Source organism: Convolutriloba macropyga, chromosome 2 (assembly GCF_964194025.1).
Source record: "Convolutriloba macropyga chromosome 2, txConMacr16.3, whole genome shotgun sequence".
Classification (NCBI taxonomy): Eukaryota; Metazoa; Xenacoelomorpha; order Acoela; family Convolutidae; genus Convolutriloba; species Convolutriloba macropyga.
Window position 1 is genome coordinate 19,336,833 of NC_134469.1, and position 24,915 is coordinate 19,361,747.

The 24,915-nt window shown below is 35.3% G+C and overlaps 1 protein-coding gene across 2 annotated transcripts in view; it reads right to left on the reverse strand.

Annotated features, from left to right (window-relative positions):
* The window catches only part of LOC142335178 (anoctamin-7-like), a 102,001-nt gene that overhangs the window by 56,883 nt on the left and 20,203 nt on the right, over nucleotides 1-24,915 (reverse strand). For both annotated transcript variants that reach the window (XM_075383550.1, XM_075383552.1), the window contains 6 exons: nucleotides 21,073-21,268; nucleotides 20,471-20,564; nucleotides 19,759-19,873; nucleotides 19,326-19,445; nucleotides 8,834-8,971; nucleotides 8,311-8,481 (listed from right to left, as the gene is read on the reverse strand). In XM_075383550.1, coding sequence (XP_075239665.1) covers nucleotides 8,311-8,481; nucleotides 8,834-8,971; nucleotides 19,326-19,445; nucleotides 19,759-19,873; nucleotides 20,471-20,564; nucleotides 21,073-21,268 — 834 coding nt within the window. The remainder of the gene's footprint in view (nucleotides 1-8,310; nucleotides 8,482-8,833; nucleotides 8,972-19,325; nucleotides 19,446-19,758; nucleotides 19,874-20,470; nucleotides 20,565-21,072; nucleotides 21,269-24,915) is intronic.

Consider the following 24,915-nt stretch of genomic DNA (forward strand, 5'->3'; position numbering starts at 1 on the left):
TCACAATTTGTTTCCACAAAATATTAGTGACTTTTTAATTTTTACCAGCTTTTGTTGTTCTTTTATTAACAGCCGCCCTCATCTTCTCAGCCGGCCATTATAGCGCTCCTATTTTTACAATTCAAAGAATTTGAATTGCATTGGGGCGCTGTCTTTTTACGACTCGAAGAGGAGTATTGGAGAAGTCCTTTTTTTAAATCAATTTTATTGGAGTGATTTTTGAAGCGGGAAATGAAACGCGTGAAAAAATTTGGAGTGATTTTGGCGCTGAACAAAAGTGAAGAGCGGAGCGAAAAGAGAGTGGTTTTTGTTCATACCGCTGTTTTTGAGAGAGCGAGAAATTGATGTGTGAAAAAATTTTCTCTAAGCGAGCGAAATTTTTTTGTTCACGTGCGGCATTTTAAAGCAGTTTTTTTATTTATTTTGATTAAGAGGTTTGGTTATGATTTTGTTTTAATCTTAGGCTGGTTTTGGTAGTGGTTTGAAAGTTTCTGGCAATTAATATGAATTTTATGATAATTCGGAGGTTTTTAATGAATTTTGCTGATTTTCGGGCTAATTTTTGCGTTTTTTTTTACGATTATGTTGTTTTACGGGCTCAAATGGGTATTGAAGAAACCCCTCCTACTTGAGCAATTTTATGATAACAATTGGTTACAGTTTTGTGGATAAGAATCAATTTTTTGTTGAGAAATATGACAAAAAATGGCGAAAATTGGAACTGTTTTTCTTAATTTTTTTTGCAGTTTTTCGTTTTTTTTTCTGTTCTCAGCTAAGTTTCTTTGCCTATTATGACTTGCCTATTGTTTTGCGAGCATCTGGATACCCTATTGGCTGAAGGGATCTTTTCTTTGGATTTATATGTTTTTGAAATATTAAAAAATTTAGTAGTTTTTCCAATTTTTCAGTGAAAGTTGTTTTTAAGAACTTTCTTTTCATAATTTTAGCCTAAAGTATTTTTTTCAAAATTCACATAAGTGGTTTTTGTAGGTATTAGTTGTTTTGATGAGGTTATTTTGGCAGAGATAGTTTTTTGAGATCTCAATTTATAACAAAATTTGATCAGATTTTTTATCATATTTTAACAGATTTGATTTTATTGTTTTTACTTTTTTGTTTCATGACTTTGTTTCAAGATAATCATAAGTTAAGGAAGGCAGATTTTGTTTGATGAATCGTTGGAGGGCGTTTAAATGGATTTTCACTTCGAGTCGTTTCCGGAATTCTTCCGGCTATTTTTTTTTTAAGATCTGTTCACAAATTTTGATGATTTTTGAAGTCAAATTGGAGTAGTGATTTTGGTCACGCCGAAACAGGAAATGGAGCGAAAAGGCGAGTGGTTTTGCGGCGTGAATTTTTTTTTCGCTCTAATTTTAAAGTAGAGTGAGAAAACGGTGTTTGAACAAAAATTCGCTTTCTCGCTAGTGGTTTTTTGTTCACATGCGGCAATTTCACTCTGATTTTTACTGTTTTTTCGATTTTTTGGATCGCATTTTTTTTCTAAATGGTTTCCCAATTCATTCACAGCTCATTCTAGGCCTAGTTTTTTGTTTGAATTAAATTTTAATTTCTCGCTAGTGGTTTTTTTGTTCACATGCGGCAATTTCACTCTGATTTTTACTGTTTTTTCGATTTTTTTGACTGATTTCTTTTCTAAATTGTTTTCCCAATCTAGTCTCAAAATTTGAACCCTCCTACAAGGGAAGCCAGAATGAAATTAATCGCTTCTAAAAGTAGTGGGAAGAGCCCAACGGTACCTGCAGATGCCAGCGCAACCACTTTCGAAGAACCCAAGTGTTTTGTTTGAACCAATTTCGATTTCTCGCTAGTAGTTTTTGTGTTCATTTGCGCCATTTTGACATTGATTTTCTGTTATTTTTTTTAAATTTTTTAATTTTTTTTTTTTAGAAATGGCTTTACCTATTCACTCTTAGTCCGGTCTAGATCTAGTTTTTCTGTTTAGTCAATGAAAATTCTTTGAATTGTACGTCAGGACTTGTCCTACTATGTTTTTTTACTTCGTCGAACTTTTTTTCGCTTTACCTTTTTGCCGCTTTTTCAACATTTTGCGTGAAATCTTTTTGACTTCTCTAAGCTAGTTTCTCTCTTCTCTCATTCTGCTAAAAGTGAATTTGAACATCAGTTGCTCAGCAAAGCAATTCAAAATGAACAGAGTCAGAATAAAAAATTGAAGTCAGAAATAGAAACGGGATAAACCCATAAAGCCCAATTTTAGATGTCCGCTATATGAATGTCGTTCCTATAAGTCTTAGTTACCATCTCCTATGCTTATTGGTATTGATAGTAGTAGCCCCTGAAGCCTCTCTCTAAGAAACAGAAGTATGTTCAACTACAAAATGCCATCAAAATAAATTGGACTAAAAAATGTTTTTGTACAAAATCTTTTTTTTTGATATCTTCTATTCTTTCAATCCCAATCATGCTTATTGGAATCAACGGCGGCTATTTTCCGGCAATCTGCCGGTTATGTTATTGTCTTATCAATAATGCCATCTCCAATTGCATTTCTGATGAGATACTGTTTAACGTTTCAGTTAAGTTTTAGTTGATAGCATCTGCTTGTTAAATGTTTACCCCTATGTATTATAATGAAAATTTGGTAAATTTTGGGTTATTCTCGTATGACTAGCTCTGTTTGCTGCCTTTAGTCTCACCAATGCAAGCTCTCATATAGTTTCATTGTACTTTTAACTTGAGTAGATTTTAAAGACTTTTTGAGCTTTAACCGGGTCTATTGTTTTAATGTTGTCTTAATAGTTAGTGAAATTGGCGAATTTTATAAGCGTAATTCTTGTCGTTCAAAATCTTGCTTTGCTAGATAAAAGTTATAAAGAATTTTTCACAGTATCTTTTCATAAAATAATATCAAACATTCGATTTCTAATTGTTTTCTACTGTTCCTCTCCTTGATTTGCTGCTTGTAGAGTCATGAGGGAGCTTAGTTTTTTGTTCCAAAGATAATTAAGAGATTTTGATTTTAAATTTGTTTGATCTCAAAACTATTGTTGAATATTTGGGATATTGCTGATTTTTTTTGTTGTTTCAATTAGTTTTAAGACGGGTAATATTAATTAAAAAACTCCGTTCTTGTCATTTATTTTAACATAGAAATTTAATTTTTTGACTTAAATTGAATTAATTTTCGAGAAAATTCACGTTAATATTTGAACTTTGCCCTATGTATTTTAATAATAATAATATTAAATTGTTCGTAGTGCCGTTGTCATAAAATATTAGCAAGAAAATACATACATTGTACAAATACAATCGGCTACAATTGGTGACAAAACAAGGTCGCCATTAAACCTATCTGGTTTGTTTTCAGGCGCCTCACGGAACAGTTGTGCAATTTTAGTTGAAATAATAATAAAGAAATTGTTTAAAAATGAAAAGTTGTCCTTTCCAGTAGAGATTAACTAAAGAAACTGTGTTTGTAGCTATCAAAAATTTTGCTCTAATGAGCATGAAAGAGTCTGTCTAGCAGGTCCTGGTTACCAGTTATATAAAGATTCAAAAATTTATGTTTAAATTCTTGTATGTTTGCCTCTTTTATTGTTCTAACATCTTCAATAAAAGAGTTGTTATAATTCAATGCCATTTTAAGCTTCCCAAGAACTCTACCTTTCAATGAACTACTATCGAATCTTTGTCTGCTAATTTTTACAAACTGTCCACGATTTCTCTTTTTCATGATATCATTAAGGTCCGAGTCCACTATTATGGTTGAAAAAACTTCACTTAGCGGTTGCTTTTTTATTAGTTTTACTAGTGGTTTGAATATTTCAAAAGCATATAACTCTGATGCGTTGCTTATTAAATAGTGAACTCGTATTCGCTCGATTGACTCGTACTTACGCTTCCAGAAAAATATTTTTAAAATTCTTTTAATTAATAAGTTGATTGGTTTTGAAAAATTTTTGTTAGTAGATCCGTAGATCAAAATTCCGTATTGTAATATCAGTTTGAAATAAATCATAAAGATTTTAAGAAGCTGTGTTCTTGTAAAAATAAATCGTAATCGGTAAAAAAAATGGAACAAAATTTTAAAAGCTTCTCTTTGACGTAGTTGATATGATCTTTGAATTTCAACTAGTCGTCTATTATTAATCCTAGATACCTAAAAGAGCTGGTTTGTTCACTTTGCGCTCGGTTAATTGTTGTTTTGTGCTGTTTTTGATTGCGTCCTTTTTCGAACACCATGTGTTTTGTTTTCGTTGTGTTAATTGTCAGTTTGTTTTTATGAAACCTATTCGTAACTGCGGCTAGTGCGGTACCGTGATTTTTTCCTACAGTCTCCATACTACCTTTATTAGAAACAACTGTACCGTCACCATAAAGTTTAGTTTGGTTTTCTATTGACTTTAGAGTTGGAATGTTGTTTAGATAGATAATGAAAAGCAGTGGACCGAGAATTGATCCTTGCGGGACTCCACATTTAACGTTTTTCTTTTCAGATTCAACTTTTTCTATTTTAATATATTGGAGTCGGTCTTTCAGATAGGATTCAGCATTTTCAGTACCGTTCCCCGGAGTCAGTAGTGCTCACACTTTTTCAGCAGTAGCTGATGGTTCACTGTATCAAAAGCTTTTTTAGATCAATAAAAGTGCATTTAGTTAAGTTTTTTGATTTAAACCAGTTTGCTCTAATTACTTCAGTTAAGGATGCTATGGCGTCAACCGCACTTAGTTTGCTTCGAAAACCAAATTGATTTTTTGAAAATGTGTTGTTTTTGCTCAAAAACTTATGAATTCTTTTATATAAAAATTTTTCAAATAGTTTGACAATGGCTGGAAGAAGTGAGATTGGTCTGTAGTTTGTGGGTTTGCTACAATCACCGGTTTTGAAAAAAGGCACAATTTTCGGCTATTTTCAGGCACTGTGGAAATACGCCACGTTCTAGACACTCATTGTTTCAAGTAGTGGACTAACTGCCCGAGATTATTTTTTGAGAAAAAATTAGTTTATTTTGTGGCAGTCTAAACTAAACTTTGATGGAAGCACTCGCAGTGTGTCAATGATTTCGGAACTGGTTATTGAGAAACAGAACATGGTATTTGTGTTAGTTTCAATTTCATACTTCTGCTTTGTACCAAACGCTTTTGCCAGCTCTACTCCAATGTTTGCAGAAAAAGTGTTAAAAGTTTCTATGTTTTCTACTATTTGTTTATTGTGGCGAGTCGTTAATGTTTTGCCCGATGTTTCACAGAAGAGATTGAATAACTTCCTTTTGCTGTTGGCTGCCTCTTTTTTGATCTTATTTTGATAAAAAATATCTTAGTTTTTGTTTGATTAGATTTCTGACAAGTTTGCATTGAGCCTTGTTTTCTTAGGAAATTTTTTTTGCCACAGCATTTTTCACCTGATTATCTATCCATATTCTTTGTACTCCAGTTTTAGTTGAACTTATTATTGGTAGAAATTCGTCTAGGATATTAATCAAAATTTCATGCAGTTTTTCAAACGCCTTATCGGGGGACCATTCACTACCATTACAAGTAATTATTTTTAATTTGTCCATCAAGATGTTGTTGAGGTCTTCGACAAATTTACGATTCTCTAATTTGACCCATTTTCTTAAAAACTTTTCATGCCTATTAGACGAGTTTTCCAGAGATTGTTCAAATGTTAGTGTTACTGTACGATGGTCTGAAATGCCGGAATAAATAGTGTGGACAGAAGACAGAGTGTTTGAAAAAAAACACATCCAGTGTTGATTTCGTGCTCGGGGTTTCGCGTGTTGGTTCAATGCTTTCAACTATAGAGAGGTTATTTCCTGCTAGCAAAGTGACTATTTCCCGGAAGTTTGCACCATTAACCAAAAAAGTTAATGTTGAAGTCTCCACATAGTATATGCTTATCTTCAGGATCGATTGATAAAGTATCTAAGTAATTTTCCAGCCTTTGAAATTTCACACTGTTTTGTTTTCTAGGTGGAATATAAATACAAGTATTAATCAAATAATGCTGCTTATCTGCTTTGATCTTTATTGTAAGAGCCTGCAGATCGTTGAGATCGCATTTTTTCACTTCAACGAAATCCAAGTCGTTCAATACAAAAATTTCTACTCCACCCCCTCTTTTCATTCTCTCACAGCTGCAAAATTTTTAGTTTTCTTTCAATGAGAATTGTGACGTTTCGTAGTGGTTCTTAAGCCAAGTTTCTGTCAGGCAAAGTGCTATGGGTTTAGATTTTATTGTTTCTAAATGAATGTTTAGCAGATCAAAGTTTTTCTGAAGGGAACGTATGTTCTGTAGAATGATAGTTTGCCTATTTAAAATCATCTGTTTGTGTAAGTTTGGGGAATGTAATAAAGAAATAACTAAATTAATTATTTACTGCAACTGGCCTTGATTTTGGTTTGCTGTAGTTTAGCAAAATAACATGTCTTCAGCTTGCTGATAGATCCCACTTTACCTTTTTTATACTTTTTTTCTCCTCCCCATTCCTTTTTTTTAAAAAAAAACAGAAATACATATGGAAAAAAAAGAAAGCAAGCAAGTGTTTATTCGCGGATATCGCAAATAGACATTGCAATAGCCGAGTTATTTCTCACATTCATTGCCTGTGTCAGTCGCGTATTTCGCGGCTAGGCAAAGAACGGCCCGCGGAGATCGCAAGCAGAGAATAACACAGCCTGAAAAAAAAACAGAAAGACAAAAAATGAGAGAGAAACAGTTTTTGGTTTTTGAATGTTTTAGAATAGAAAAAAACGCACAAATCCCTAATGGCTGCATTGAACATCTCTCCCGTCGTTGTGACAATGAGTATTACAAATTAAATCTTAAACAATCGAAGCATGCAGTCACCTAATTTCAACATAAACCGGTTTGTTGGCCACATTGTGAAACATTATCGAAAATATTTAGTAGTTTCAGCTGGTGGCTAACGTTTGCAATGCAGTCACCTAATCTCAACATAAACCAGATTGTTGGCCACATTGTGAAACATTATCGAAAATATTTAGTAGTTTCAGCTGGTGGCTAACGTTTGCAATGCAGTCACCTAATCTCAACATAAACCGGATTGTTGGCCACATTGTGAAACATTATCGAAAATATTTGGTAGTTTCAGCTGGTGGCTAACGTTTTTTTTCCATTTCGATAAAGTTTGATTTTGCGCAGCCTTAACGAAATTTTGCATCGTGCTTTCAATCGTTGTTAATTTTGTCTTGTTTTCCTTTAGTGGTTTCAGTATTGGATATTATATTTTGTTCTGAGCTGGTTAAATTTGTTCCAACCGGTTCAAATCGCTTCAACAATTGCAATTGAATAATCAAGTATTTTTTTTGCCTATGACCTCAATTTGTTCAAAAACAATTTGGTAGTTCTCTTATCTTTCGTGGTTATTTGTAACTCTTTTTTCATCCGTCATCAAAAAAACTGAAGAGGTGTCAAGGGACAAAGCAGGTGCTCTGAATCTGTGGTTTGACAGCACCTAAATAGATTACACACCCATCTCAAAAATTGAGAGCATGTTATGTGCTTTTCTTTGGTCCTTCAAAAAGTAGGTTCAGCTGGAGCCTTCCAATTTTGCATTCCGATAACAATTCATGCTGTCATGCAAAGCTTTTTTTTCAAGGGAATGGAGAGAAAAGCATTTTTCAATCAAAAACGTGACCTGTGAATCGAAAGATTATAATTTTTTGTTCCACTTATAGACTTCAAATTATTAGTCATTGTTCGTATCTCCAATTCCCTCATATCTTTTTCTTAAAAGCTATAGCAGGTTGGAGCGCTTCCTGTGCAAAATACAGCTGGTTGTAATCCTCCTTGTTTTTATGCAGTTTTTCTCGCCAAGCCGCACCTGGCTATCATAAATCATATTTCAGATTGCACTAGCAAAGTTAGTTATATTCCATACGATTTCACGGTTTGAAATTCTGCAAGGGTGAGGCATTATTACCCGTTTTGAGATTATTGAATTTCAAACCGTGAAATCGTATGGAATATAACTAACTTTGCTAGTGCAATCTGGAATATGATTTATGATAGCCAGGTGTCTATCATAAATCATATTCCAGATTGCACTAGCAAAGTTAGTTATATTCCATACGATTTCACGGTTTGAAATTCAATAATCTCAAAACGGGTAATAATGCCTCACCCTTGCAGAAAGTTTGCCAACGACTTCAATAAAAACCGATGATTAGCGGCGCTCCGTACAACAAGATCGAAGAAAACAACAAAAAAAGACGATGGTCGACACTTCACTAGTAAAACCGACAAGAATTGACCAGAAACGTTGCTTCATACTTCAGTTTGGTCGGTTTTTCATCACTGGTACTGACCGTGGTGACGACGAACATGCCAATGAGCTGAACAATGGTGCCAAGAGTGTTGGCTATCATCTGTCCAGAGTGAGTCTCTTGGACCACTTCGATGTGAAGTCGGTAAATGCCCAAAACAGAGAGCGTCCTGGTCATGATCACCGTGAACAGCACCAAACACACGGCTCCTATCTGAAACAATGGATGTAACATCGTGTTTAAATAATCGTAATAATGTATTTCGAACATATGAATAGTTGAAAATGACAAAAATGGCAAAGGTGTCGACTCACAGGGTTGGGGAACGTGGCATCTTTATCATAGTTATGGCCAATTTTTCTTTTTTGACGATCAATTGGCTGCGTCTTCAGGAGTGAAAAAACAATTTAATTTAGATTTATCATGCTTCCTTTTGCATTTGATAAACAAAAAGCTTTATTGGATTTGTATTGGATTCTTATGCCAATTGAGAGCAATAATATACTGCATTTTTCTCAATATAACTTAATAAGTTGATAAGATAAAAGGTATGTTGTCTTCTTACAGCTAATAGAAGGCCACATGTTGTCATCATTTTGCGCAGCCTCAGTTTCTCCCTGGGAAGGAAAGGCTCCGTTTTCCCTGTCACTGGGTTCTTTCTCATTTCGGTACACTGCGCATAGAACGCTGGTCGCGGCCGTTCCTGGAATAGTTAGTCTAGAGTGATGTGTCATATTTAAATGCTCTTTTTTTCGTTGCATCACATATGTATCAACCTTCATTTCGAAAATCAATTTGAAGCATTTTCATTGGCCGCAATTTGCAATATTTGAATTCATTAAAATTTTCTGCAAGCGAAGATTAAAACTTGAAATGAGGCATGTGAAATAATGATTCTCTAGTGATCAAAAGAAAGCATCGGTAACCACGCGGCATCGATCCGTCTGTATTTGTGGGAGAAAGAACGTCGCATTATAGCTTTAGTGATAATATTAAGACAGTGAGCTGCAGCTATTCTTTCACCAGTCTACAAAATGTCATTACCAGAGAACAAGTTTTGACAATTCGATAGTTATTTTTCAAATTGAAATGCAGATGTATTTTTGATGTGACTAGCAGTGTGTTCTCTAGCAAACGAGTCCCATTCCATATGCGACAGATACTTGCCGTGATGTTCTGGTTCAATTCGTTCTGAGTTTTAAACCTCGACCTCGACTTATGAATACACTCAAGAATTCTAATGTGGGAGGACTTTACTGACTTAAACTACACAGTCCAACTTCCAACTTAAAGTCGAGGAAAAATCTCCTCATTGTTCGAGCAAATTTTTTTGTGCATCTTAACTGTAGTCTTTGCATGCGTCGATAAATAGCATTCTATTAGTCGAGCTATTTACAATTTATCTGTCGAGCATAGTATTTGCGGGGGTTGAGAAATAACATTTCAAGATAATCAAATAGGGACAATTTATGGATCGACCATTATTTTTTCATGAGTTGAGCAAAGTCTTTTGAAAAGCCTGCTTTTTGTCATTTTTTTTTGTTTATACTGAAACAGCAATTGAACAAACCTGAACAGTTTTGCACTAGAGCGTGAAAACTATTTAGAAAAGTCAAAAGAACTCAAAACATCTTGAGATAAAGCAGTTTTTGCGGTGGGGACATGTGGCCATAATACTGGATTGAATGAAATGGTCTTCTCAGAAGTAATGGTCTCTCCACCATAGTCATAATGAAAATGTGACATTTCTGCCCTCCAAAAATGCAAAATATGAATTTTTATAACACCAAAATGATGAACCGATAGAAAAGTTTCAAAAACATACATATCATTCAATAAACCATACTGGAATACAAAAAGGCCACTGGAATACAAAAAGGCCACTGGAATAGAGGGCCGAAAGAACTTGTTGTTAATAGGACTTGTTATAGCTGAGAGATTAGCTATTGGAATTGTATTCGTGCTACGAATACGTTGTCTAAATTTTACAGTGGAAATGCGGAGCGAATTCGCGTTTAAGCGAGTTTTACTGAATTTACCAATTGGAATTGCAGAGCGAATCCAGGCTAACCTTAGCTTGTAAATTTGAAGAGCGTTTAAAGAGACAACTTGAATTCAGCAGATTAAGCAAGATTATGATTAATAGAATTTAATTAGTGTGAACAATCTATGAAATAATTTAGTAGACTAGCGGGAATATTTTTATATGTGAATAATAAAAAGTCATCATACCCTTAATTATAAAAAGCATGATATAAATATTAAAATAGAGGGTAATTCGTAATTTAGTACATATATGAGTTTCGATATATAATTATGATGTATCCATAGGTATCACACTTCCCCCATGACAGGAATAAATTTTAAATGTATTTACAATTTTTTTAAAGAAAAACACCAATAACTTAAAAGTATGAATTATGATGCAACTTATATTACGAAAGAATTAGAATTGAAAATAACATAAACGTTGGGTGGAAAGCACCGCGAATGTTGAAATGAACAAATAAAATTGTATAATTTAATGGATTTGTGAAACGAATGCATTTGGATAATTTTGAACACACAAACATAAGATATGCTAAAAAATAATGTAAACTGGATTTGAAAATGAATGCAACAGATAAATTATGAAACACAAACTAAAATTGGATTTGCAGGGCGAATACAGGTGAAAATCTGAACTGTAAATGAGAAATAAATGCAACGATTAAATTATGCACACAAAGTAAAAATTGTATTCGCAGGGCGAATACATGAATGAAATAAATTAGGCATCAAATGGCAGTTTGTAGAGTTTTAACAGTTTTCTAATGACTAAATTTCATTTTCAGTATCCCACACTGACATTTCCTTTTCTTGCTCATATTCATAATAACAGGTTCGAGGATCGGGTGGAGATACTTGTCCGATCTGTATATCAGGCCTTGGTGGAGATGCGATTCGGACTTGCTCTGCATTCTGGGTTAATTCCACTACAGATTCTCCAGTTGTCGGGTTTTTGATGTTTGCTTTTTGGTTTTGCGCTTCTTTGTTTTTGATGAACTTGTCGATGCCAATGAGCTGGTTGGAGAAATGTCCACCTCCGAAAAGCCATAAAATTGGGGCCGTTTGCGTTTTCGACCTTCGTTTTGTATTTGTGGGTCGAGTGCCATTGAGGGTCCAGGCTGTTCTTGAGGTGCTTGATCACTAGGTTCATTCAAGGAGACTGTAGTTTGGCGACGTTTAGGTTGAGGTTTGGAAGGTTTTCGAACTGTCAGAGCACGAGTTATATTGGGTTTTACGGAAGAGACTACTGACGTTGTATCTCGTTGACGATGACGAACTTTATTTTCCCCCGCTTATGCTTTTTCAAGTCATTGCTGTTTTTTTTCTATTTTTTTCTCCGTTGTTTGCTCATAAGGTTCCGGCCGACGTTGTGCGTATGTCTAAAGGTTAGTTGCCCGTTCTGCTTTTGTTTCGAATTTTGCGAGGTCACTATCCCGAACTTTAACTGGCGATCGTCCAGGTTCATTTATAATGGTTGTTGTCGGTGAAGATTTAGTGACATATGATCCGGGTTTGAGAACCTCATACAGTCCAGCCAGTTGTTTCTTAGCTCTTTTTTATTAGGAAGTTTTCGGGCAAGTTTAATTTTCAAAGATGCCTCAGTCCCGTGGATGGGATTGGTTATTTTTGGGTGTATTATGAAGCGCGATTCCTTGTCATCAGCATCGCGATAGCGACGGCCTGCATCTTGTTGTGACTGACACATTTTCTTTTCGATTTCCACATCACTTCTATCGGGATTGATCCACCCGGCATCGTCAAGGAAGGCTTCCGCAGGAACAATGTCAGCTTCTAAATAGTAGTTAATAGGTTAAATTTAAACTTGGGGGAACAGTACTAATATTCTTTAAAGGAGTATTTGCAGGACGACCAAAGTGAGCTTCAAATGGAGTTATCTTTGTAGTTTTCTGTTTTGTTAAACGTAGGTCTCAAATAATTAGTTTAATCGCAGCGGAAGTAGAAAATGTTTTTTTGTGTTCAGCTTTCATACAGGATAAGCGCCGTTTTATTGTTTGATTCATTCACTCCACTAATCCAATGGCTCTATGATCACCTACAGGAGCGTCAAGAATGTTAATATTGTTTTCCTTGCAATAAATTGTGACTTGTTTTCCTACTAAACAGGTTGCTTGGTCCAAGCGTATCGTTCGTGGAATCCCATGATTATATGCATATTCACGCAGAAATTTATCTACATTAGTACCATTGGCTTTTTCTAAAATCTCAGCTGTAGTATAATTTGAATAACGATCAATGCATGTGAGAAGGTAAATTCTTTTATATTTTTTATTTAGTATCGGACCTTCAAAGTCAATTTTAATCTCCTCATTTGGTTCTTGACATAGTTTATATGGATGACATTTGGATTTAAGAATAACAGGTTTGAGATTCTTACCGATTTCTGTACATGGTACACAATCAGGGGTTTTAGCAATGATTACTCTAAGCATGTATGGCCACCATGCATATTGGGACAACAAGATCATCTCCCAACTACCAGGATGTGTCATGTGAATTGACTCGAGTACAGCGTCTTTAATTGATTTCGGAATCGCGACGCGTTCGTCAACACAAAGGCAACCGGATTTCACATGGAGATCCTTCCTGAAAGAATGGATATATTGGCTGTCTGTCTTCTTTGCATCTGGCCTCATCGTCCTAAATTACACAGTCACGGATCTCTTTAAGGACAGCTTCCCTGCTTGTGAGGACCGCGAGGAAGGACTCTGTGAAGAGCTGATTTAAGTTGTTCTCAAAAATTTCTTCTCGGGAAAGTTCAATGTCCCTATGTTCCGGCGATGATGAAGTCTGGGTGTTGTTGACACTCGTGCTCGTATTTGTATTTGGCGTTGAATGGGTTCAAAATGTTAATCGGGGAGTTTGAGGGGATGCAGGAGGATTGATTTGGGAAGACTCATAATCAGACATTGTGATGTGATTGATTTTATCAGGATTATTGACTAAATTTAGTTTTGAGTTTACTATCTGGATTTGCGGAGCGGATGCAGTATTAATTTTGAGCAAGTAATTTGCGTGACAATTGAAGCTTTAAATGATTTCTGAGTAGTACTTGTTTACTCTTTCTTTAGTTGTGATTGAGTTTTTTGAAGAATGTGGAATATGTGCTTCGTGTTTGGTGAATTTGTGCGAATGGACTCGCGTCTTGCTTACAAGTAATTTGCGTTTGGAGGTATTATGCTGCTTTTGGAATGGAATTTTAATTGAGTTACTAAATAAAGTCGTAATTGCGTCGCGAATGCGGGAAATTGTAGCTACCATGAATTCCTCATCATAATGAGTGATGCTTTTTGCTTTCTTATTTGGTTGGCGCGAAACATAATCAACTAATCCCATACGAGTGCCAGGGATATGTTCTATATTAAAATCAAAAGGTAACAAACGATCAATCCACCTCGTTAATCGACTCTTATATGATTTATTTGAACGATGAGATTTCAGACCTGAGAGAAGTGCTCTATGATCTGTCAAAACTGTAAAAATCTTTCCAAAAGAATAATATTTAAAGTATTCGATGGCTCGCGTTTCCAGTGTCGCATTAAAATGAGCATTTGCAATTGTAGTTTTAAAATGTTCAAAATGAGTTTGATCATTTTCCATTCAAATAAATTTTTCATTTTTCTTTAACAAAGGTCGAAGAGGATGACAAATTTTTGCCAGATTGGGAATAACTTTGCTTAATAGATGAACACTACCTAGGAAAGATCGTAGTTGTTTTTGTGTTTTTGGAGCTTTGATTTCTGCTATAGCTGCTATTTTTGATTCTATGGGCTTAACACCATTTTTGGAGAATGTAAAACCAAGCCAGTTTATCTGGTGTTTTGCAAGATGACATTTGCTCAGATTTATTCTGAGGTTATCGTTATCAAGTTTTCGTTAGCATTTGTATACGTATTTCTTATGCGATTCGTTGCTACACTTAATAACTACAATTATATCGTCAAGAAAACAATATGTATTGGTTAAACCAATATATGTGTAATCCATGGCATTTGAAACTCTGCCGGCATATCCGTAAGACCGTAAAACCCAGTTTTCAAACGATATGTAACAGTAGAGTCACCGCAAATGATGTTAAAATTACAGTGACGAGAAGTATCCGGATGCAAATTTAGTTGGCCATACGCATATTTTAAGTCAATTGTTGAAAAGTAAACATTATCACCTTGATTGGAATCGTTGATGTGTTGTGAAATAGAATCGTAAGACTCTCTATGTTCAGCATTTGATACTTATTTTTATGAATTGTTTTATTCAAGACTTTTGAATCAAGAGCTAATTTAACAGATTTGTCTTTCTTAACCGTGATGACAATCGGGGAAATGAAATTTCTATCTGAGAATTTGTGTAGTTTTTCAATATGTCCCTGATCCGAAAGTTTCTTCAATTCATCAGATACTGTGTTTAACAAACCTACAAGAACACGACGACCTTTTTGGTGTGTTGCGGTATGATTTTTATGAAATTTTGAGCGAACTGTATTTAAATTGGTCTTACCAATTCTGGAGATTAAGTCAGGAAAATCAGTTGCAATCTGTTTTTTGATTGGACAATGTTCGTGTTCTACCTGAATAACTGTCTGTGGGCTATTAAATTGTTGAATTGAAAGTCCGAAGGCAGGGAACAAATCTCTACCCAACAGTAAACGGTTATCATCGGTCACTACTTGAATTTCAATTGGATTCGCGTGCCAATTGTTACTTCGAATTGACCTTTGGAGTATACCAAGCGTTTGAATGAGTTCGTTAGATAAAGTTTTCAATTGTTTTGGAGTCGCCTTGCGTATCCACTACGAATTAGTGTCTTGAGAAATGATAGAATTTGCCAGAGTTTCATTTATTGTCGTGCAAACAGTGCCCGAATCCACCAAGACATTTATTGCTGTATTTCCGAAGACCACAGGATCATCTTCTTTTTCGACATTATTGACACATAGTTTAGGTTTTGGATACAAATTATAATCCTTAGGTTTTTGACAAACCTTCGCGAAGTGATTTTCAATGCCACAATTATTGCATTTCTTTCCACGTGCAGGGCATTTGTTACGATGTTCCGAAGTCCAACTAAGTCCACAAAAAAGTCATGTTAAGGGCTTTTTTCAGGCAGTGGAATTCATGTTTGAATAGGCAGTAGTTTTTGCGATGCGCATCCGTTGTACTTGATTGACTGTGGAATTGAGTTCGGATTTACTAGCGTTCATTTTAAGTTGGTTAAAAGTGCCCATTTCAATGCTGCGATTGTCAAAGTTTTATCGGCTGCCACCGTCTCCTAGAGAAGCTCTTTTGAATATCTTCATTTTGCATGTTTGCAATAAGGACATCACTGATGATAGTATCTCCCTTTTCTCCCAGATCATAGTTTTCAGAAAGCTCTTTAAGACGACCGTAGAAATTTTCAATTGGTTCACTTTTTTGTTGTTTTCGCGTTAAGAAGAGATATCGATTGCATGTTATATTATGAATTCGGATAAAAGTTTTGTTTAAAATATCCCAGAGATTTCTTGTTGAAATTTCATCTAAGCTGACTAATTTAATCTAAACTTCATCTAAATTTCATCTAAACGTCGCATTGTTCTCAATTCGACGTTTCTATTTTTGAAAACAATTGAAATCAAAAATGATTAATATCATTAGATAATAAGTGAAATTAACATACATTTCATTTATATCTGCATATGAAGCTATTAAGAACTGTCCTTATCCAGTGTACGTAATACGACTTCAAAAAAAAAGACAAATACCGGCAAAAATAAGCTTTGCACGAAATGGCAGTGAAACCGTGAAACCAAAAACTTATTACTAAGAGTAATGAAAAGGTTCAATTTCGCAATTTTTCAAAGCCAATGGGACCTAACGTTAGCGTAATTATTTTAAAAGAAAACAAAAGTCCTTTAAAATGTACAAATATAAAAAAATCTCAATTATGTTATAAAATTTTGTAGTAACAGTAGTATCAAAGCGAGAAACAACTGGTTGGAACTAAAACCATTATTATTTTAATTATAGCTCACTGGAAACGGGTGTTCACCTGCTTTACAGAGGCTAAGCTACAAATGGACCAGAAAAATCAATTTAAAAAAATTGGCGAAGATCAAAAATTAAAATATTTTTCAAATATTTGAGAAACAATTTTTTTCAAATGTCATAACAGACATAAGATTTCAACAAAAAGAGTTCAACCAAAATGCAACACTCAGAAAGCCAAGTGGGCCTGTCATTAATGAGGCTAAGTTACGAGACCACAAAATAACAAAAACAGGCAATAGTCAAAAATTCACAAACAATTTTGAACCACATTGTTCAAGGTACTAAATTTATAAGATGTTATTTGCAAGAGCTTTAGAACACAACTTGGTGCTCATCTTAAAATTAATGGGGTTTTACCTATAAATGGACTACATAGAAAGAAATGACAAGAAAAAGAAAGCAAAAACGAACAGTAGAGAAATCTCGAAAATTTCTAATGAAACTAAATGGCCTAAGCAATCAGTCAAAACATATAACCAACCGCGAAAACATTGTTTGAGTCAACAAAAATTAATAAAACTTCTTATTAGTGCGATTGAGTTACATGGTGACAAAAATCAAAGCATAAAGGAGACAGTTGAAAAAATCTTTTTTTCAAAAGGTAGCTTGAAAGTTACTAAAACAAATTGCTTTATACTGAAAGGTTGATATAGGCTGTCATAAGACCTGGGGAAGCAATTGAGAGCTATCACTATCAGGTACATGTATAAAAATCAAAAGAAAGACAAATTTATGCAAAAAATTAACTAAATTTTGCAAGAGAACATTGTCTCAGCGCAAAAGCGCAAACTATTCGACAAAAACAATTACCATATTTGGATACGCCTTTTGACCCCGTTTATTTTCCCAACTAAACTTATCTTCAACTGGATCTGTCAATATTGTGATAACTCCACAATGAAACAATTTGAACTCAAAAAATCTGCAATAATTCTAAGAAAAATTGAAACTCGTAGTGTTAAAACCAATAATCCATTAGTAAAATATAAAACCGTTTCAGAAATTAATTTATTGAATAACAGGAAGTGGGTTTTTGCTGTTTTTTATTGAGACTACGCAAAAATTTGGAGAAATAAGAGAAAAAGGTGGCAGCGTTCAAAAAGTCTCCTACATTTTCTCAAAACAAATGAATTCAAAGTTATAAGAGACATTAGGTCACAACTGAAAGCATTGTCTGCTTCAAATATGCCTCCTAATAAGCCATTCCGAACCCTGATTGAGCCATTGGACTACAAAAAGTATAAAAAAATGAATGCAAAACATAAGAAATCCACAAAATTTTACGAAAAAATTGATCAGAGCCATAAAAAACACGAACTTTACTCTGAGACCGTGAAATGTGGTCGTTAGTATTCATTTTTTGTAAATAGCATCTGTCGATAAACGAGGCTTCATTTGAAATTCTTGTCAGAAATATGCATAAAAAACTATATGCGGATAAGTCGTTTTTAAAAAGGCCGCGCCCCATTAAAATCTAAAATTTTTTACCGTAGGGATCCATGGCGAGATCAATATCAGCCCTGATATTGCTGCGAGACTAAAAAGACACTCAATTGTTTTCATATGGTCGGAAAATAGAACAATTTTTTAACAAAATTTTTTCAGTATATCAGAAATAAATAATGCATTTCGTTTAAATATCGTGATTAAATTTGCAAAAATCTGGCAAAATAATGATTTCTGAAGACTGTTAAAACCAGCAGGAGTGCAACTAGCTCTCCGTTCAAGCGTGAGAGGAATAATACTGCAGCTTTAAGGTGTCTAATTTCAGCAAATTCAGTGAAAGCGGGTCAAAAATGCAAATTTGGTCCCATTTTCGACGAAAAAAAATTTGATTTCTGAAAAGTTTTGCATACATTTTAGCCAAAAAGCTCAAATCTAACAACTCAGCAACCCCCTCTATCTTTTAACATAAGATCAATAACACTGCCGTTAACAGTTTCAATCAAAATTAACGAAAAATTACGGAAATTGTGAACAAAAACAACGGAATTCACTCTACTTTTCTCAAAGTTTAAACTTCGATAACTCACTGTAATCATTTCAATTCCATTTTCTTCGCTAGACGGACCTTCTAGTGATACCACTCACAACTCTCTGCGATGAAAATATCGATCGGTCAAATTGACTGGACAAAAAAAACCAGTTGAGTATATAGTTCCTCCACCCACTAAAAGTGGGGTCAGAACAATTAAGATAGCATGAGTCCTTAGGCTATGGATTGAGAGAGGTCCTTTTATACATTGTTTGACAAGCGCGGTATTTTTATAGGTTGAGGCCAATACTTGGATTGAATTCGCAATCAAAATTTTTCCGAAATCACTAAATCTAAAATGATATAGAGAGATTGATTTTTTAAAGATTATTTGTTTCTTTAAACACGAACGAGGCAAGGTCTTGATCAACAATTTTTTGATCCGCCTGAGCCCTTTCCTTACTTGAACGAGTCAAAGTCTGGATCATGAGTTTTTTTCGCTCTTTCTGAGTCTTTTCATCAATTTAACGTGCCAAAGTCTGTATTATATCGCCTTTTGGTCTGGACGGGTCTTTTCATAAGCGTTTTTGAACGAGAACATAAACGCGCCGAACATTTGAATGAGGCAAAGTCTGGATCATAGGCATTCTTGGTCTGCCTGGGTATTTTCATAGGCAAAAATGGTCTGGATGGGTATTTTTATAACGATTTTTGAACGAAGACCTCAGCCTGCGTTTACACGAAAACCGATTATATGCATATAAATGCAAATTTTTTATCTATAAAAGCGAAAACTTCTATTGTGTATCTTCAAAATTGAGCTTTCCAATATGACAGTGAAATTCTCAGTTCACCGGCTGCAGCTGACCAGTATTTTAATCAGAGCGACTTTAAAGGACGAAAATTTTACTGTAAACCCCCCTCACTTCCCCACGTACAGAAGGTCTAATTCAGGGCAATTGGAATGAACAGTCTAAAATGCGAGATACCTCAAGTGGCGCGAAGTCATACACCTCCCAGTATGCGGCCATGTGTGCCATATTCCTCTTCCAGAATTCCAGGAACAACACAGAGTACAGAGACATCACACATGCGTAGAATATTGTGTACTGAAGAAAAAAAGAAGAATTAATAGCAGTTTGAATAACCTGATACCCGGGTTGACGGTCATAAAAAACCCAATAATCACAAAAGGCTACACACGGTAAACATATATAATCCGTATTATTTTCTTTTAATACTCGTTTCTTTCGTTTATTTCTTCGTTTATTTTCTATTCTAATAATCGTTTAAAAAATGGTGCATGATTTGTATGACATATATGTATTCAATATTTGAATGCATATATGATTATCTTGTGGGGTTATTAATAAGTGGCAATCCGGTCAGTCGAATGAAAAGTAAAGTGAGATGAAATGATGCCTTGTTGTCGAATGCTACGCCGACAGATGAGAAGAGACACTTGGATGACGAGTACCATACCTCACACACATCACACAGTGGACACATGGTGTAGTTGCTATTGCACACTTGAGTACTAGAAAACAAACAAATAACTCTATGTATCCTAATAAAACTGGTTGTGGGAAAAAAACCCCACGGAAATAAACCCCCCTTTTAAATTGGAAATTTGGTCGTGTTAAATTGTTCGGTTGTGATAGTTTCACATCAAGTCCCACGGGCCGCTAAGGCATGGTCATGGCTCGCGAGGCATAGCCAAACGCGCTAAATGCGCAGCTCGTTAAAAGTGAAGTGGGGTTTATTTCCTTGGGGGTTTATTTCCTGTCTAAATTTAAGTGGTGTTTTTTCCGTGGTTTTTTTTCAGAAACCGAATAAAATTGGGTGCCAATCAGAGCACAAATTTCTCATTATAAATTGATGATTATATCTCTTATGAAGAGTTGCCAATATACAGGTTAAGATAGAAATGGTCCGTGATCAAACCGTCCATAACCGATATGAAATCCATCAGATATACTTTAGTGCAATCCCAGCAATATATAATATTTCTACTTTCAAGCGAGCTCAGTTAATGACTCAATCATAACAGTTATAGATGCCGCAATAACGGCAGTTTGCAAGACCCAAAGCTGTTCGGATTTTGCTGCATGAAAGTCTGTTATATTTATCTTACGATAGTGGGTTGTCGATGGAGGCGTAGAATATGCAGTAAATTTGGACGAGCAATCCAATCACTGCAATGGGTACCAGACCACCCGTGTAAAATCCTGAAATCAAAACTGACTCAATGATTTTTTTTCATTTGGCTTTAGCGACTGTCGTTATTCTAAAAAGATCATGTAAAAAATTGATTTACTTCGAAGTCAATTTTTCACAATTAATTTTATTTAAGGTAAGGGTTGGCAGTTTAGAAAATTCTCGAGCCACAATCGAAATTGCGCTGCTTTTATCCTATACAAATTACTAAAAGTATTGTTAATGAAAATAAAACCAATAAAAGTGCCAAAAAACCATTATCCAGACAAAAGTGCGCTCGAAGCCTTTTCCAGACCATGTAATTCGAGCGCACTGAGAACATGTGTGCGCTCGAAGATGGTCTTATCAGAGCTCAATTCGTTCTGGCCATCTCGACCTGGGATCATTACTGCAAAGACACGACTGTAGTGTCGCAGGTCTTTTTTTCACTATTTAAACTAAAGAAATCTTCGACATCTTCATTTTTGGCGTAAACATCGAAAATACTGCGACATACTTATTTATATAATATTAGGCTACCTAAATAGTAGAAGTATATGGCAACTTGTTCCCCAAAGTACTCTCTCACGTGATGTAGTGGCTGGTACTTGTTCCAGTTGCTCCAGTGCGCCCAGAACCTCCACAGAATCTGGCGGGTACTCAGATTGCCAGCCTCATTGTTAAACTTCCCACTCTCTTTGTCGAGTACAGTTAGACTGGGCGCCTTCTTAGAACTCTGAAAGATAGTTGTGTAAGAGGTTTCAAAATTTGCTACCATAAGTGATTAAACTAATTGATCTGTCCTAAAAAATACCGAGAGGTTTTTTATCAGGCTGGAAAGAAGTAAGAAAAACTGATTGTTACCGCGTAAATGAGCAACGCTATATTTAAATGAAAGCGAGAAATGAACAATCTATCCAGCGAGAAAAATATTACGTCACTCTTAACCACGCAAGTCTTATATGCGTTCTAATATACGTAGAAAGGTCGGAAAAAGTTTGTTTAACATAAATTTTGTTAAGCCTACTAAAAACTTAAATCGATTGCGCTCCTTTTAGGCTTAATATATTTATGTTTCAAAAACGTATCGGTGACCGATCTGAGCCGAAAATTGGCTCAAACAAAATACCTGCTAACAAATACAGATAGATTTGCCGAGCCTTTATGATGTGCTTTTTTGCCTGGGATCCGTTTGAATACAGTTGTACCTCACTATTGTTATCAGTCTTATTGGAGATTATGATTTGAATTTAAAACTTCGATTTTGCGTTTTCAACGCCTCTATGTTGTGGTACCGCGACTTCCTGCGGATTATTGAAAATAAACTCGACTGTTATGCGACCAATTTTAACCTACAGAGGCAAGCCTACTTCAAGACAATAGTCTCCAATGTGGCCCAACATTTTGAAGCTGACCAATTAAAACATTTTCGATTCTTTGATGCCGAGGTACTTTCTCGTGAAATTGTATCTAGTTTGGTTGAGCAGTCATTGAGAGAGACTAGAAAGTTGCCAATTGCGCTTGAAAGTGCATCTAAACGTACGAACATTGAGTTTATCAACGTGGTATCCCGTGTTGAGAAATTCTTCGGATTTAAACATAAGAAATCGTCGGTTTTCGTCGCTTTTACTTCGCCAAAACCGATCAAATCCCTTACGTTTTTTTCGTCGTTTTGATCGGTTTCCATCGGTATTTTAACGTAATAATCGTGGGTTTTTGCCATTCTAAAAATCTCACAAACCGGACAGTCCCTGTCAGGATTTGAACCTTGGACCCCTATATTACTAGCCACCTTCTCCTCCACTGCACCCCTTGTCACTTAGTTTTACTCTATTTCTTTTGTATTTAAAACAAAGTGAGACTGACAATACCGACAAAAAATGACGATAATCGACACTTCTTACTGCCAAAACCGACAATACCGACGAAAACTACGCTAATCGACACTTCCTACATCAAATACCGACAATACCGACGAAAACGTGGATAATTGACATTTCCTACATAAAAAACCGACGAAATCGACAAAAGTAGAATAAAAACGACAGTTCTTGCTTCCATTTCGTCGCAATTTCTCAACCCGAGATACCCCTTGGAAGTTATGTGTATACCTTTTTTTGACCAAGATGATTACACGAATGACAATGATTCCGCTTTCCTGAAAATTGATGGGAAATCAGTAGTAACTGAGATTAACTCTCAACACGCTGGTGATATTATGTACGACTTAGAGTGCAATAATGAGTTCCAATCGACTGAATTGAAAATAGAACGATTTGCAAATTATTTACAAAACTAGAATTCAGAAGTCGAAGGGAATATCTTAGGAAAACTCCAATCTGAAGAGTCTTCGTCAGATGGTTGAGAAGCACGAGGTGGAGTTGGAAGGAAAAAAGAAGTTGATTGTGAGACTGATCAGAGGCTGAGAAAAAAAAACTGTAAGACTCATCAAAAAATTTCCCTTTCATGGAAAAAAAATTTCTGATTTTTGTCGTAAATTCATTAGCCGGCAAACCTAGCACCCCCTATATTTTGTTTGTTTGTTATTAGCAATCAGTTATACCCCGGTAACCGATAATACGCCCCTTAAAATTTTTGGAAAGAAAACGCTGATTTTGAACATTTATTATTAAACATATATATTAAGAACTGACCAAGAGCGTTGTATCTCGTTAAATGCATTACGAAAAAGTTTCATACGTCTTGAATTAAGCGAAACCGAAAAAAAAGTTTGAAAAAAATGACCAAAATTTAAAAAATTGGCAAAAAAAATCTATCTGATCATTCTAGCACATTTATTTAGTAGTTAGATAGCTCAAAACGTTGTAAAAAAACAATTTTGGTCAAGTTTTTCAAACTTCACAAAGAAAATCAGGTAACTGATTTTTTTTTTGCAAATGAGAGCTCATTCTTGGTAGTTTTTTTCCGGACGACAGAATTTCATTAAGATTGCAGTGTGAACAAAGCTCACACCAATAATGTCGTATAGAAACTTATGATTTTCATACTTGCTGCAAGTTCGCTGCATCACGCCATAAAAACTTTGCCTCAAGCGATACAAGACCATTTTAAAAAAAGGGATTTATGCATTACTGAGTCTGAGTTTCAATCCTAACGCTGTGAAAGTCCGAAAAACTGCTCAAATCCATCTGAGTCTTTTTTCCGTGATAAAAAGCGCCTATATATATATAGATATATATATATATATATATATATATATATATATATATATATATATGTATATATATATATATATATATATATATATATGAAATGATGTGGTGAACAATTCATTGCCGCGTGCTTGCAGCAATAAAAATCAGCCTTTAACACAATCGCAGCTTATTGCAGTGCTTGAAAAGTATCAATAGCGTATAGAAGCTATAGTGTTTTGCCCCAGAGAGGGAACTCCTGATATTTACAATCAGCTCAAGCGTTGTACTATAGTTACCATCCATATAGTGAAATATATTGTGTCTTGACGTAAACAGAGAGATGCTAGTTTGCTTAAAGAATACAGAGCGTTACACCCGAAGCCGGCGCTTGAGCTGAAAACACTCACTATAGTGTTTGCACATGAGAATAACCTCCGCTCGTTGATAACACGCTCTCAACCGAAAAAATTTTATAAGCGCCGTCGTAAAACGCTTCGCACCCGTCATGCGTTCGAGGAGGCGGAACTCACCCAAGCCTTTGATAACCTGAATGTTTCTAAATCTTGCGTTGTTGTTTGGGTTTACCCGCTGACTGGCGGTGTGACTTAGTTTACTCACAAGTTACGGAATAGTTTGTGATTGATCCTCTCCAATAGCATTTTACTAAACGTTTCGCTCTTCCCATTTTTTGAGTTTTTCACTACCGTCTGGTTCCCCGGTTTATCTGGTTTCATTTTTCAATTTCCGTCTTTTTGTTTCCGTTTCGCCGTGTTTCTTTCTATTCCCCGCTTATCTGTTGTTTGATGCAGTATGTTGAGCTCCTGCTGTAGTAATACTTTTTTCTGCTAGTATGCTTGTTGGTTGTTTAGTCCCGCTGCTTGCTACGGTCTGACTTAAGTTCATTCTAGAGCTACGGCTGGTTCGTTTCGTGGCTTTCAATACACTAGTTTGCTAGCAATTTGTTTTAGCTTGATTAATTTTGGTAGTAAGCACTTTTGTTGTCTGGGTATAGTGGTTCGCTAGAGTGTGACTTAAGTTTGTTCTGGAGTTACGGCTAGTAAATTTCCTGACATTTTCGAATTTTGATTATACTACTTTGTTGCCGTAAATTGTTTTAATGTTGGTAGATAAAGCCCCATAATGTCCTGTGCTAGTTTGCCTGACAGTAGCTTCTCTTCGGAGATACGGCTAGTTTGTTTGATTGAGTTTGTTGCTTTGGTCTGCTAGC